General features: G+C 37.6%; 1 protein-coding gene across 27 annotated transcripts in view; it reads left to right on the top strand.

Annotated features, from left to right (window-relative positions):
- LOC138171653 (zinc finger protein 532) overlaps positions 1 to 13,647 on the top strand; it is a 116,467-nt gene extending 102,820 nt beyond the window's left edge. For 24 of the 27 annotated variants that reach the window (XM_069101377.1, XM_069101243.1, XM_069101295.1 and 21 more), the window contains 3 exons: positions 3,611 to 3,723; positions 6,812 to 6,959; positions 11,648 to 13,647. In XM_069101377.1, coding sequence (XP_068957478.1) covers positions 3,611 to 3,723; positions 6,812 to 6,959; positions 11,648 to 12,142 — 756 coding nt within the window. In that variant the 3' untranslated portion in view covers positions 12,143 to 13,647. The remainder of the gene's footprint in view (positions 1 to 3,610; positions 3,724 to 6,811; positions 6,960 to 11,647) is intronic. The other 3 variants (XR_011170970.1, XM_069101397.1, XM_069101396.1) reach the window with 3 other exon arrangements.
- The last annotated feature ends 414 nt before the right edge of the window (positions 13,648 to 14,061 follow it).

Below are 14,061 nucleotides of genomic sequence, written 5' to 3'. Positions count from 1 at the left end.
CACGCTACATTACGGTACCCTCTGTATGCACCGTCCCCCCCCCCCCCAGTGAAACGCACGCCACGCTCCGAGCTGCATCCAATCAGAGCTGCAGCAGTGAGCGCGTCATCCTCTTCTTCCCCAGTGATTTGCTTGCTGGCACCATTGAGAGCAATGCCACGGAGGAGAGCTGAGGCAGGACAACATAAGCCCTCCCCTGAAAATAAGCCCTCTGGTGTTTTTCTTTCCAAAAAAAAAATAAGACAGTGTCTTATTATCGGGGAAACACGGTATGTTATTGTTTTGCATTAGCTACACATGTACAATCTATACTGAACTGCTTATCTTCCCAGTAAGGGTGGGTGACAAGGGAGGAAGGGAATGAATCTGGAATTCAAAGTTTTAAAATCCAATGTTAAAATATATATACTATTATTAATACTATCTTAAATGTAATTGGGAAAGAAGATATACAGGCACTGGGGCATAGAGATCCACCATGCCCTACTGGAAAAGTCTAAGGGGGTATGGGAGAAGATATGGGTGAGAGCAGATTGGAGGAGGGGCTATCCTGTGGGACTGCTATTCTGGGGCGATGGGTAGGGGAAAAACGGGGAGAAGATTTGTAACTCAAAATCTGGAGGAAATGAGTGATGTAAATCAGAAGTTAATAAAGCATTTGAAAAATGAAAAACAAAAACAAAAAAGCATTGTGTTATCACAAATACACAAAAAGGTAGGAAATCCAAAGGGAAGAAGTATTATGAAGATCATTTGGAGCAGGAGAAAAGGAGAGATATTATGGTGGCAGTGTATTCAGATGGAGCAAATGGCAGCTTACAAAATGTGCATGGAGGCAAGATATACTAGGCATTGAGAATGTTACCATCTAACTTTCTTCCAGAGGTTTTTGATAAATATAAAGAAAACTGACAAATTCTTTACTTGATTGTGGACAATTTCATCATTCAGAAGGTGGAAGGGTCAATTAAATTCAGTTAAACAAGTATTTATTAAATGCTTATTATTGTACAAGGCACTATGCGAGGCTCTGGGAATGCATTCTGTTTGGTCAGAGAAACAACATATACACAGACTATACTGTGTATCAAGTCATTTCACTGCAGGGTAGAGTGAGATGGGGATACCATTAAGAGCTGGATGAATCAAGAATTGGTTCCTGTAGTCAGTGGTTCTTGAGCGGAACCCTGAATGGATGAACATCTCTATCACATAAACTGGTGATTAATAAAACGGTATTAGTCTGGAAGGAGCTCTCTGGTGTATTGTCACAGGGTTCTGTCTTTGGCACTGTTCAACCCAGCATTTTTATCAGTGGCTTAGGTAAACATTTTAGGGCACACTTATCAAATTTCTAGATGAGATGAAGCTGTATGAAAGATAGCTATTATGTTGAATGATTTCTTAATTTCAATAGTATACACTACTGATTTACTGGGTGTATGAACCAGATTGTAATTTGTATCCCCAAAGATATTAATAGGCTAAAACAATTGGATGTATCTAAGATTAAATTTAATATGTTAAGGTGAAAAATCCTGTATTTGGATTCTAGAAATAAACTGCACAAGTATAATAAGATTGTGGCAAATGATGAGAAAACAGTTCTGTGAAAATATACTGACTGGGAGGATGGCTTTAAAGGCCTCAGTGAGATGTGGGAGTTGAGTTTTTGCACAGGAAAAGTTGGTGGGACACGTATAACACCTGTTTATCATGGGTTTCCACATGGCAGTTGTGATTTGCTAAATTCCTATAGATGTCACTAATCATTATGACATTTTTACGTGATCAGTGGCACTGTCATATCAAAAAAAACATTTTTATGAATACATTTGGGTAAAAATCACTTAAAAGCTAGAATACCTAAAATCATTTTGAATTGTCTAAGATTTTTAGAAGTATAAACCAGTAGGAACTACCTGTTTTATTTGTTTAGACAAAATAAGTAAATTTGCACTGTGCTCTAGAATCCGTAGAGCAATAGGCTTTAAGAACATAAAATCTTAAGAGTTGAAAGTTCCTGAGATTCCATAATGTCCCCACTTAACATCATAACACTTTTAGGATTATGCACTTTGTGACAATTGTTTTGTATTCCCTGTATTATCGAATTTGTTTATACTTTAACAAAGATGAAGAAGAGAACAGAGGTGTCAGAAAAATAACAAAATTTTAGAGAGGGACTAAGAAGGACCTTAGAAATACCCTCCTCATTTTATAGGTAAAGAAATTGAGGCTCAAGGGGGTAAAGTAATAGAAAATCCAGATTAGAACCCAGATCTTTTGCCTCTGGCCAGGTTTAATGGTTTTTTCCCAGTGCACCATTATTACCTTTCATATCTTTTCATCATATCACTTTGGGGAACGGGTGTGGACTATTATATCATTGGCCAGGGAACCCCCAATTAGGAAATTTCCTCTGCCAATGCAGAGCAGCAACTGTTCTACAATTTATACTTGTAGAGATTAAATTATTTTAAGTTGAGTTTTCAGAGGTATGAAAGTCATTCTTGGTTTAAATATGTTTCAAGGGATAAACTGTCATTCATTTCAGGGGTAGAATGGAAATTAAACTTGACTACATTTAGGTCATGTGGTTATATTTGTTTTCTTAAAATCATTCCCTTGGAATAATTTTCAAAGTTTCAGATATTAATATTCATGAGAATTTCAGGGATTCTGTTTAAATAACACACAGGCACACAAACAGACAGACAGACACACAGGAAAGCCCTTTGGCAAACCATTGGTATTATCTCCTGTAGAGTCAGGAAGATCAGGTCCCATTTTTTAAAAATACTAATCATGTAAATCTGGGCAAGTCACTTTAATTTCTTAGTATCTTAGTAATTTCTTAGTATCCAGAGTACTGAACCCATAAAAGTTGTTGATCTTCATTGTTAAAGGGAATTTCCTCACTATACACTAGTGAAATCTCAGCTCTGTTCTGTCCCTACTACATTTAATCTGTTTTTGGGTGAGGAAAATGGAATTTTAAAATTAGTCAGGTAGACTTTCTTCTTAAGGGATTTAATTTAAAATGATTCACAGAATGAAACAGGATGGGTTCTATGTATATACCATACTTATTGGGCATGTGTTGAAGGAGCACCATTGTGTTTGCTGCTGGCTTTTGTGGTAAAGTTGAAACGATAATTTTTTTCCCACTTATTTCAGGTAGGTGTAACTTAGAAAAACCATGCCTTTGTGTTTTGAAGGGGATATTTGACTTAAAAGTCTTCACACAAGGGCTGCTAGGTGGTGCAGTAGATAGAGCACCAGCCCTGGAGTCAGGGAGACCTGACTGCAAATCAGACACTTATTAGCTATGTGACCTTGGACAAGTCATGGCTCCCATTCCCCCAAACCCCACGCACAAAGTCTTCCTTATAATTTTATACCCTTCTTATGAAAAAGTAGCTATCTAAGACCAGATTTTCTTTCTTTTTTTTCCCCTTTCTCATCTAGATGCATTCATTGAAGAGCTGTCAGGTCCTACCAGGCACCTGTTAAATTCAACCTGTAACACACAATTTCTCATTTTTAAAAGTGTGTTCTGGTTTTAAAGACCTGTCATTGATATTTTCCTTTCTTCTCTTTAATAAAGCAAATGAAGAAGCATCCTTGCCGCCAGTGTGACAAATCATTCAGCTCGTCGCACAGCCTCTGTCGCCATAATCGAATCAAACACAAAGGCATTAGGAAAGTTTACACCTGCTCGTAAGTGATGGTTTTTAATATAAAGGTCATAAGAGGATTAAAAGAGGGCCTTTTTTGGCTTGTTTGACTTTATATTGATTCTTTATTTTTAAAATTAATATTTGTTGCTATCTTTTGTTTTTACATCACCTACATTGCCCCCTGAAAGGGACCTCAGAGGCCATCTCATCTAACCCCTTCATTTTTATAGATCATAGGATCATAGGTTGAGAAAGGGAAGAAACCTTAGAGACCATCTAGTTCAACTCACTCTCCTCACTTTACAAATGAGGAAACTGAGACCAGAGAGGTTAAGTGATTTGCTCAAGGTTACACGGGTAATAAGTGTCAGAGAGGGGATATGAATCCATGCTCTTTGACACTATAGTCAAGGCTCTTTTCACTATACCACTCTGTTTTTTTTGGCGAGGAGGGCAGGGCAATTGGGGTTAAGTGACTTGCCCAAGGTCACACAGCTAGTTTTATGTTAAGTGTCTGAGGCCGGATTTGAACTCAGGTTCTCCTGACTCCAGGGCCAGTGCTCTCTATTCACTGCGCCACCTAGCCACCCCTATACCACTCTGTTTTGCTTTAGAATTCAACTCATTTGATTTTTGCATAATTTTGTCACCTGATTCTTTGATATGAGATGTGACATTAACAGAATTTTAAAAAAAAGTGAAATAATTATTATAACTTTGATTAACCTGTGCTTAACCTGACCTAAAAAGTATGGCATCATATGGGATAGATTGTATTACTGGGAATATTTCTTAAGCATAACTGATTGGCTTTCTAGTCACTGCTAAGCTGTCACCTGCAAAACTTTATCTTCAGTATTGCCCACTTGTTTAAAGCTTTATGCCAGTAAGACTGAGATCATGGGTTGATTCCTCATCTGAAACATTTGTCCATGCCCTGAGATGTCTAACTGTTACCCATGTAAATCATCTTGCCAGTTCATGGCATTGGTCACAAAGGGAATCAGTAAAAGAAAATCTGACCCAAGTTAATCATCAGTCTATAGTCACTATTATCATCTTGGTAATTAAGGTCAAGGTGTCAGTACATTATTATCATAAAAAGTGTGTTTGAAGTGGTTAGCCTACTTGTGTGGCTGTGTTAATTTTTGTCCCAAGTGAGTTAAGAAAATGTGGTACCTTCCCTTTAGATGCTTAGAGAACTGGACAAACATTGGAAGATACATACATGCATATATACATACATATATACATATTACATACAATTTACAGGTAAGGAAATTGAGTGTATATGTATGTATACATATTTGTATATATATACACACACATATACAGTAAATATGGCAGTTGTAAGTTAACACTATAGTCAGAGAAGTTAAGTACATATTTTAAAGTGGTCATGGGAATTTCATGTTTAGGCAGGGATTTGGCAAAGTAGAATTCCTTCATCTCTTGAGGTTGGTTAGGGAGACTATACAGAGGATATGGGAGCTATCTGAATAAAAGGAAAAAAGGGTAAGAATTTATTGAGGTGACTGCATGCATTCTGTGAATAGAGTGTAGCCAGGAATTAGGCTCAAGTTTGGGAGTGTAATTCTCAGAAGGGGATAAGTACAGAGACTTGATTGAGGAGTAGAAGGAGGTATGGAATTGAAGGTGATTCAGTGTGGCCCTAGTGAAACACTAGCTTTGAAACACAATGTTAGTATTTTTGATGTAGAAGCATAAAATCACTGATATTTAATGTATTGGGACGCCATTGTGGACTCATAAAACCATCCAACAAACTCATTAGCAGTGGCAAAATTGTCATCATTAAAAATAATTGAACAGAAAAATCGGTGTATCGGTGCTGGTTTCATTTGTTGCTTGTGCAGAAGGGTTTAGAAAATGCTTTAGTTATTTTTTAGTATCCATATAAAGTTCTTTTGAGCCTTCTGGAAGGTAGCAAATCTAGTTCTGCAAAAGCCCATTGAATTTTCAATCACTTATTTGTCTCTTCACTAAAATACTGTTCTTGGTGTCTTCATTATAATATACAATCTGAAGTAGCTAAACTGTAGTATTTCCTAAGCTGTTATCCAAAAAGTGACGACTTCTCATTTTCAAAAAACAGAAACAAAATAACAAGTCTACATGGATATCCCTTGCTACTGCAGAATTGTTTTTAGAGAGGAGGGGTAGTAAAATGGAAAAAGTACTGGACTGGAGTCCCAAGACTTTAGGTTCATTTCCTAGCTGTGTGACCATGAACAAGTCCCTTCTTGTCAATAAGCGTCTGCTTTGTAAAGTAGAATATTAAATTGCAGCTTATTGTATTCTTCCTTTTATCTGTAATACTCTCACTTAATATAGACAAATGTTTTTAAGTGCCTGCATTTTAAACTCATTGCCTGGCCACTGAAACGCAATATATCCATAAAGTTTTTGATATATTTATTAGATTATTATTTTTATGAAGAATTGCCCATGCGGCATGCTTCAGAAGATAAAGAGCAGGTTTCTCTGTGCTATATAGCTGGCATCACTAATTAATAGTTGGTAGAAGACCATCTTCTTCCTTGTTTCTTTCATATTAAATCACCTCTGCTGAAATAATCTTGGAGTCATCTTAAAGGAAAAAAAAATTACAGTGAGAGCTTCTCCTTTTCAGGAGAATAAAGAATACATTGATAACCAGGGATATTTTATAAGGCACTTGAACCAAAATGATCTGAGTCCACCAAAAACCAACCAAACAAAATAAGGTGACATCAGCAATTTAAAATGCTTAATAAAATGGGACATAACATAAAATCAACAGGACCGTGAATCTGAAACTTCTAAGGGACCTCAGAGCCTATCGAGTCAAATTGCCTCATTTTAGAGATGAAAAAACTGAAGCCCAGGGAGGATAAATGAGATTCCCAAAGGGACTGAGGTAGTGTCATAAGTGGGATTTGAACTCAGGTCCTTTATCCAGAGCCAGTGCTCTTAGGCTGTTGATGCTCTGCTGTGCCTTTGATACTGGTAAGTATGAGATTGGCTTGTGAAGATCTTGAAGACCAGTAAACATCTTTGTGGGCCTAGAGTTCTCTTTAAAATCCCTATAAGCAAAATGTGTACATGACTTCTGTTGTTTTATGTAGGCACTGCCCAGAATCAAGGCGCACATTTACAAAACGGTTAATGCTAGAGAAACACATTCAGCTGATGCATGGGATTAAGGACCCTGATTTAAAAGAGATGACAGAATCTGCCAGTGTGGAGGAAACAGAAATAAAAGAAGAGACCAAGGTAAAACACATAAGAATTGCTCTCTTTGCAGTGAATATTAGTATAGGAAGCTAGGTAGATGTATCTCTGAATGCTGATTCTAATACAGTGCAAAATAGACACTTAGCAGATAATCAGAGCATGTCAAAGCTGGAGGTGCCCTAGAAGTCAACTGATCTCACTCCTTCATTTGATAAACGCCCCAAGAAAAGCTATTAGGGAATTTGAAACCAGGTCTTTGGACTCTTTAAGTCCAGTGCTTTTTCCAGTACACAACATTGCAACATATTCCTTATTTTTTTTCATGTAATTTTTTTTTCATTCTGAACTCCATAAATAACAAAAGAGAGAACCTTTCCATGTACAAAGTAGAGCAGAAAGGTTGTATGTGAAACACTGATTTTCTGTTATGTACAAGCTTGTTTTTTAAACGAAGAATATAATAAATGTCAGCATTTTACTTTCACATCTATCCTGCTTGTCTGTGTTTCTTTCTGAATTTCCTTCTGTTCTCTTCTGTGCATTCTCTAAAATGCTTCAGTGATCCTCGTTGATATAATGCTTATTACAGTTGCTTATCTGTAACAACAAAATATTGATCAGGACTTGGAAATTGATTGGTGTCAGGGTAAAACACAATATCCTAATATTTTCACGTTTTTCTGTCTTTGGGGCTTAGATCAGATTTACAATTCAAATCAATATACGGATATTTATTGAATGCCTTCTCTAGGCAAAGGACTGTTCTAGGTACTGTGGGGAATACAGAGAAAAGTGTAAGATGTGGTCTTTGTATTTAGGGAGTGTGGCTGGTGAAAGAAATTTTTCTCCCAGTTCCCACAATCGAATAAAGTTTTCTTGCAAAACAAAAATTGGACTAGACCCGTAATTGAATAGAAAAGGAACTGAGATAGCTTTAGAATCAAGTAATAAGATGGAGTCAGTGTGATTCACTCATTTACCACCACCACTTGCTGTTCTAATCCCCTCAGGGGCTGGTGATTTAGTTGAGAAGGAAAGATAAGTTTGTATAAAATTCAACCTGAGTCTCTTGCATAAGTCACACCCTTCTATCTGATACATAACTGTACATAATTATCTGGATGTCTCACTGGCTCTTCAAACCTAATTATTCAGAATATCATTCGCCTCTCTTCCCAACTTCTCTATATCTCTTGATAGCATTATCACCCCCCTGATTCACACCAAACTTAAAAGTCCCAGATGTTTTTGATTTTTTCCTCATCTTTAACCCTGCACCACCTCCATCTAAGGACTTGTCTCCACAGTACTTACTATATGCATCCCTTCTGCTCCAGTTACTAATTTTATCACACCACCCTATTTCAGGCCCTTAACATCACCTGGACTATTTAATATTATAAGGTTTTTGTTGTTCGGTCATTTCAGGCATGTCCAACTCTTCATGACCCGCTTTGAGGTTTTCTTGGCAGAGATACTAGAGTGGTTTGCCATTTCTTTCTCGAGTTTATTTTACAGATGAGGAAACTGAAGCAAACAGGGTTAAGTGACTAGCCCAGAGTCACACAGCTAGTAAGTGTCTAAAGCCAGATTTGAGCTCAAGAAAATGAGTGTTCTTGACTTCTGACTCGGCACTCTCTATTGCGCCACCGAGCTGCCCTAATTTCATGTAACAATGATGTGATCTGATATGACACATATGATATGATATGTTATGACACAATATAAATATATATATAGTCCATTTGCCTCACTTTAGAGATGAGGAAACTGAAGTCCATTGAGGATAAATGAATTTCTCAAGATCACCTAGGGCCCATCATAAGTGGTATATGAACTCTTAGTGCCGTTGATGGTCACACAGCAATATAATAAATATAATATAATAATAAAAACAATATACAAATATAAATTATTATAATTTTAATAATATAAAATTAATAATATTATCTCAGATATATTTTATATGATTCATTATCATGTGTCATTATATAGTGTTATAATAGCCTCCTAACTGGTCTCTACTTTTAGAATCTTGACCCTCTTTAATCCAAAATATTACTATTACATAAATCTGACTCTTATGTTCAAACTCTGCTTAAACAGTTTTGATTCTTCCTATTGCTTTGTGCAGCAGTTTTCAAACTTTTTCATCTCAGAACCACTTTATACTCTTTTTTTTTTTTTTTTTTTGTTTTTTGGAGGGCAGTTGGGGTTAAGCGACTTACCCAAGGCCATATGGCTAGTTTTTGTGTGTGTTAAGTGTCTGAGGCTGGATTTGAACTCAGGTCCTCTTGACTCCAGGGCCGGTGCTCTATTCACTGCGCCACCTAGCCGCCCCACCACTTTATACTCTTAAAAATGATTGAGGATCCCCCAAAGAGCTTTTGTTTATGTGGGTCACATCTAGCAATGCTTATTAAACTAAGAAAAAGCACGCCAGGATCGCTGGGCCACCTTTTAAGAACTTTTGGCCTAGAGAAGCACTTCTTACACTGTGGGTTGCTGCTCCATGTGGGAGTGTGAAATATTGGGTTACAACAGTAAAAGCTTTCTGAACATGCAGTGACCAAAAATTAATTAAAAATCAAACATGGAATGAATCTGATGTGTTATCAAGGAACTTCACTGCAGCCTTGGTTCTGAACACAAAGCACGAACACTCTGTGCTGCTCATTCCTTCAAGCCAGGCAGCACCAAGGGGGGTAGCAAGGGGGAAAAGTTGAAGAAGTCCCTGCCTAAAGGATAAAATAAAACTACTAGGGGCGGCGAGGTGGCTCAGTGAATAGAGCACCAGCCCTGGAGTCAGGAGGACCTGAGTTTAAATCTGGCCTCAGACACTTAACACAAAGCTAGCCATGTGACCTTGGGAAAGTCACTTGACCCCAACTGCCCTGCCTGCCCTCCTCCAAAAAGCAAACAAAAATAAAACTACTAACCTGTCAGTTAAAGCCCCAACAATCTGACTGTAATGTACCCTTTCCATACGGCTACCCTTTAGACATGCTGTGGTCCAGCCACATTGGATTGCTATCTTTTCCCCATTCGCTCTGTACCCTCTCATCTCTGTGCTTTTATGGGGATTCCCACCACACTTGAGATGTTCTTCCTCTTCATCCCCACCTGTGAAGTCTTCACTTTGCCTGTGAGGGAAACTGAGCCCGCTCTCTTCTGAGATTTGTCTTGATCTTTTCTTGGTCACATTTTCTTTTGTCTCATCTTTATGTGAAAGTGCATCGGCCCTCATTCAGTCTTAGACTCCTGAAGAACAGGGACTATGCTTCTTTTGTTTTCTAATCTCTCAGTATCTCCCATGGTACCTAACATATGTTATTGAGTTGTTTTTATTCTTGTCTGACTCTTTGTGACCCCATTTGGGATTTTCTTGTCAAAGATACTGTAGTAGTTTGCCATTTTTTTCCAGCTCATTTTACAGAGGAGGAAACTGAGGCAAATAGGGTTAAGTGACTTGCCATGGGTCATACAGCTAGTTAGTGTCTGAGCCCAGATTTGAACTCAGGAAAATGAGTCTTCCTGACTCCAGACCTGGGAAGCTATCCACTGTGCCATCTAGCTGGTACAAAGAAAATGCTCAATAAATATTTGTGGAATTGAATTGAAGTTGTTGAATATATACCTATGGAGAGAGAACTAATGTTATAAACCAATAAATGATTAAGTGCCAAATGAATGGTACAGTCAAAGAGTGGTTGAATGAAGAAGGAAAGATCATTGTGAGCTGGCACTGTGGAAAAGTAGAGCTGCTGGGCTTTGAAGGATGAATAAGGTTTAATTAGACAGGAGAAAAGAGGAATTGCATGAACCAATGTGAGGGGGGACAGCGGGTGGAGCATAGTTAGTGTCAAGGAACACTGAGCGATGAGACATGGGAGATTTAGTAACATGTTTTTATTGCAACTGAGGCCCCCACTTTCAGCAGGCTTGGAGCACCAGCTTCTCTTCTTGGGTACTGATCAATTATTTCCAGCATTTGGTAGTAGTATTGCCCTTTCAAGCAGAAGATCATTGCCTAAAATAAGCATTGTAACTGAAAGATGTTGAATGAGTTTGGCATTTCCTTTGTATTCCCTTTCCTTGGGAAATTTGTGGGTAAACTGAGCACAGGCTTAGACATCAAGTAGTCCAACCTTTTTTATTTTCCACATGAGGAAGCCAGTTCAGAGCAGTTAGGTGACAAAAATAGTAAGGTCATTCACAGATAGTAAGTATCAGAGGTAGGGTCCAATCTTTGTAGTGCTCTATTCAATGAGACATTTTTGTTGAATATGACTTTTTGTGAACTCATTTGGGATTTTCTTGGCCAAGATACCGGAGTGGTTTGCTGTTTCCTCCTCCGGCTCATTTTGCAAATGAGGAAACTAAGGCAAACAGGGTGAAGTGACTTGCCCAGGGTCACGCAGGTAGTATCTGAGGTCATATTTGAACTCAAGCCTTCCTTATTCCAAGCCCAGCACTCCATCCACTGCACTGCCTAGCCACCCTCAGCCAGAGATAGATGTCCATTTACTGAACAACGACTGGCAGTAAAGATTAATATTGGAAATAGGGTAAAACACTTGCAGAAACGTGTCTTTTTTTTTTCCATTAATGCCACAATGTTATATCTTTTTTACTGACTTTTAGCTCACTCAGAGATGCTCATTCTTCAGGAAAATAGCAGGACTATTTTAATTTGATCAGTTTTTTTGTTTGTTTTCTCTCATCAGGCCCCCAGTCCAAAGCGGAAATTAGAAGAACCTGTTTTAGAGTTCAGAGCTGCACGAGGAGCGATTACTCAGCCATTGAAGAAACTAAAGATAAATGTTTTCAAAGTTCACAAGTGTGCTGTGTGTGGCTTCACGACAGAAAACCTCCTGCAGTTTCATGAACACATCCCTCAGCATAAGTCTGACGGCTCTTCTCACCAATGTCGAGAGTGTGGCCTTTGCTACACCTCCCATGTCTCTCTCTCCCGGCATCTCTTCATAGTCCACAAATTAAAGGAACCTCAGCCAGTATCCAAGCAGAATGGTTCTGGGGAAGATCATCAGCAGGAAAACAAGCCCAGCCATGAAGACGAATCATCCGATAGCCTGATGTCAGACAGAAAATGCAAAGTGTGCGCAAAGACATTTGAAACGGAAGCTGCCTTAAATACTCACATGAGAACACATGGCATGGCCTTCATTAAGTCTAAAAGAATGAGTTCAGCTGAAAAATGAGTATTCCAAAAGGAAAGTCTCTCTCCACATTGGAACGGAAAAGACTTTTTTGTTACAGAAAGTTCGCAGTATAATAGAGCTGACAGTACTGTTTAGGCTGTTGCAATATATTCACCTTCATGTATCCTCTTCACCCCATCGTACATACCCTCAATAAGTATTAAAACAGTATTTGAGTTTAAAAAGAGTTTGTATATATTTAAACTAATAACTTTTATACTCTTTGTTACGTGTTTGTATCAGTATTTAGTGGATAATGTTTTGAGTTATTTTTTTGTTTCGCATTTTTCTTTTTTTTTGTACTAAGTTTCTTTGAAACAGAGTTCTTAGCACTGGGGGCAGTTCCTTGGATTCAGATAAACTGTTTTGTACGCCATGAGTTTGAATGGTTTAGCTAATTAAATTACAAGTTAACACAATGCCTTTTTTTTTTTTTAGTATTTTTTATTTTTTAGAATTCACTACATAAATTGTAGCTGGTTTTAGGTGTCAAGAACACTAGGCTCTTCAAGTGTCTTAGCACTAGTACTCAGTGTATCTACTTTGAAAGAAGTGTGTGTGCGCCTTGAAACTCATCATTGCATATCTGTGCATCTCTAGGTATTTTTAGGGCCATGAGAGAAAGTTTTTAAAGCAGCCTTGCAAATAACCCACTAGTGGATAAGAACTTGAACCAGACAAGTAGAAGGGAATGGTGTTTTCTTTAATGTCTGTGAAGAAAAAAGGAAGGAGTCCATTGTAAAAATAGATCAGAAAAAATTGTGGGCTGGCAAATTTTTTTCTCATACTTATTTGCAAGACTGTTTTAATAAGATCACAGGGATGTAAGCTTGATGAAAGGGCTGGACTGCTGTAGAAGAAACAAATATGTAACTAGATCAATAGATTTTTATACAGTCTGGTTTTTGTCTTGTAATTTATTAAATATAGAGATGAATAAAAAAATCAAGTATTTCTTTGGCTTTTAAAGGAAGAAAATAGTTCATTTAACCCTGTGCTGTCTCAAGAATTGACTTTTCCTATTCTGGGTGCTAATGCCAAATGTTCTGGTACTTAGAGTTAGGATGCACAACTGAAGCTGCTACCAGTTGATGTGTTAATACAGCAGCCTATGGAATCACAATTGGCCATTTCAGATTGAGCACACAGCTGCCAGGTTTTCGTTCTGTCATTTCAATAAGTATATCTAATATTGGTAGTTTGCTTTCATGAAGCACAGCAAAGGTACCGTTCTGTCCCTTCCATATATAGTTCTCTGTGAGAGTTATATTTTTTGTGTTTTTTTTTGTTTTGCATTTTATATCTTGTATTTATCCCTAAACAAGTTTTGTACTTTTTTTAAAAAAAATACTTTTGTGTATATAGAGATACTTGCATGATATACTGTAGTTATTGTTCCGTTCCTTAAAGGGTCTTGCTGCTGTCAGATGTTATACACTACGTTCATTATAACTGTATTAAACACATTTCATATGTAAATAAATGTGGCACATTTTGCCCTTGTGCGTCTGTGAGTCGCTTTTATTTATAGCTCAATTCTGACTTTATGAATTTTAGAAAGCTATTCATTCCTGAAAAATGAACTGTAGGAATAAGATTTTTAAAATCCTCATTCTAGAAATATAGAAGTGCTCATTCCTATTACCAGCTGGTTGTTTGGCGATCTCCACTATCCACTCAACAAATATTTATTGAGCCCCTCTGCTAGGTAAAAGGCAATATTAGTCTTTCTCAGGTTAAATTGGGGTAAGGGATGGGGGAACGGAATAAGCAAGTGCTTATTGTGTTCCAGGCACTAATACTAAGTTCTTTACAAATATCTTATGTCAGCCTCACAACAATCCTCTTAGGTAGGGGCTATTAGCCTTCTTTTTACAGTTGAGAATACTGAGGCAAACAAGTTAAATAACTTATCCAGG

The sequence above is a fragment of the Petaurus breviceps genome, unplaced genomic scaffold (genome assembly GCF_028583685.1).
Source record: "Petaurus breviceps papuanus isolate PSGF00001 unplaced genomic scaffold, PetGlider_PUasm1.0 128, whole genome shotgun sequence".
Classification (NCBI taxonomy): domain Eukaryota; kingdom Metazoa; phylum Chordata; class Mammalia; order Diprotodontia; family Petauridae; genus Petaurus; species Petaurus breviceps.
Note: the sequence above shows the minus strand (reverse complement) of the source record. Positions and strands in the feature narration are given on the sequence as shown.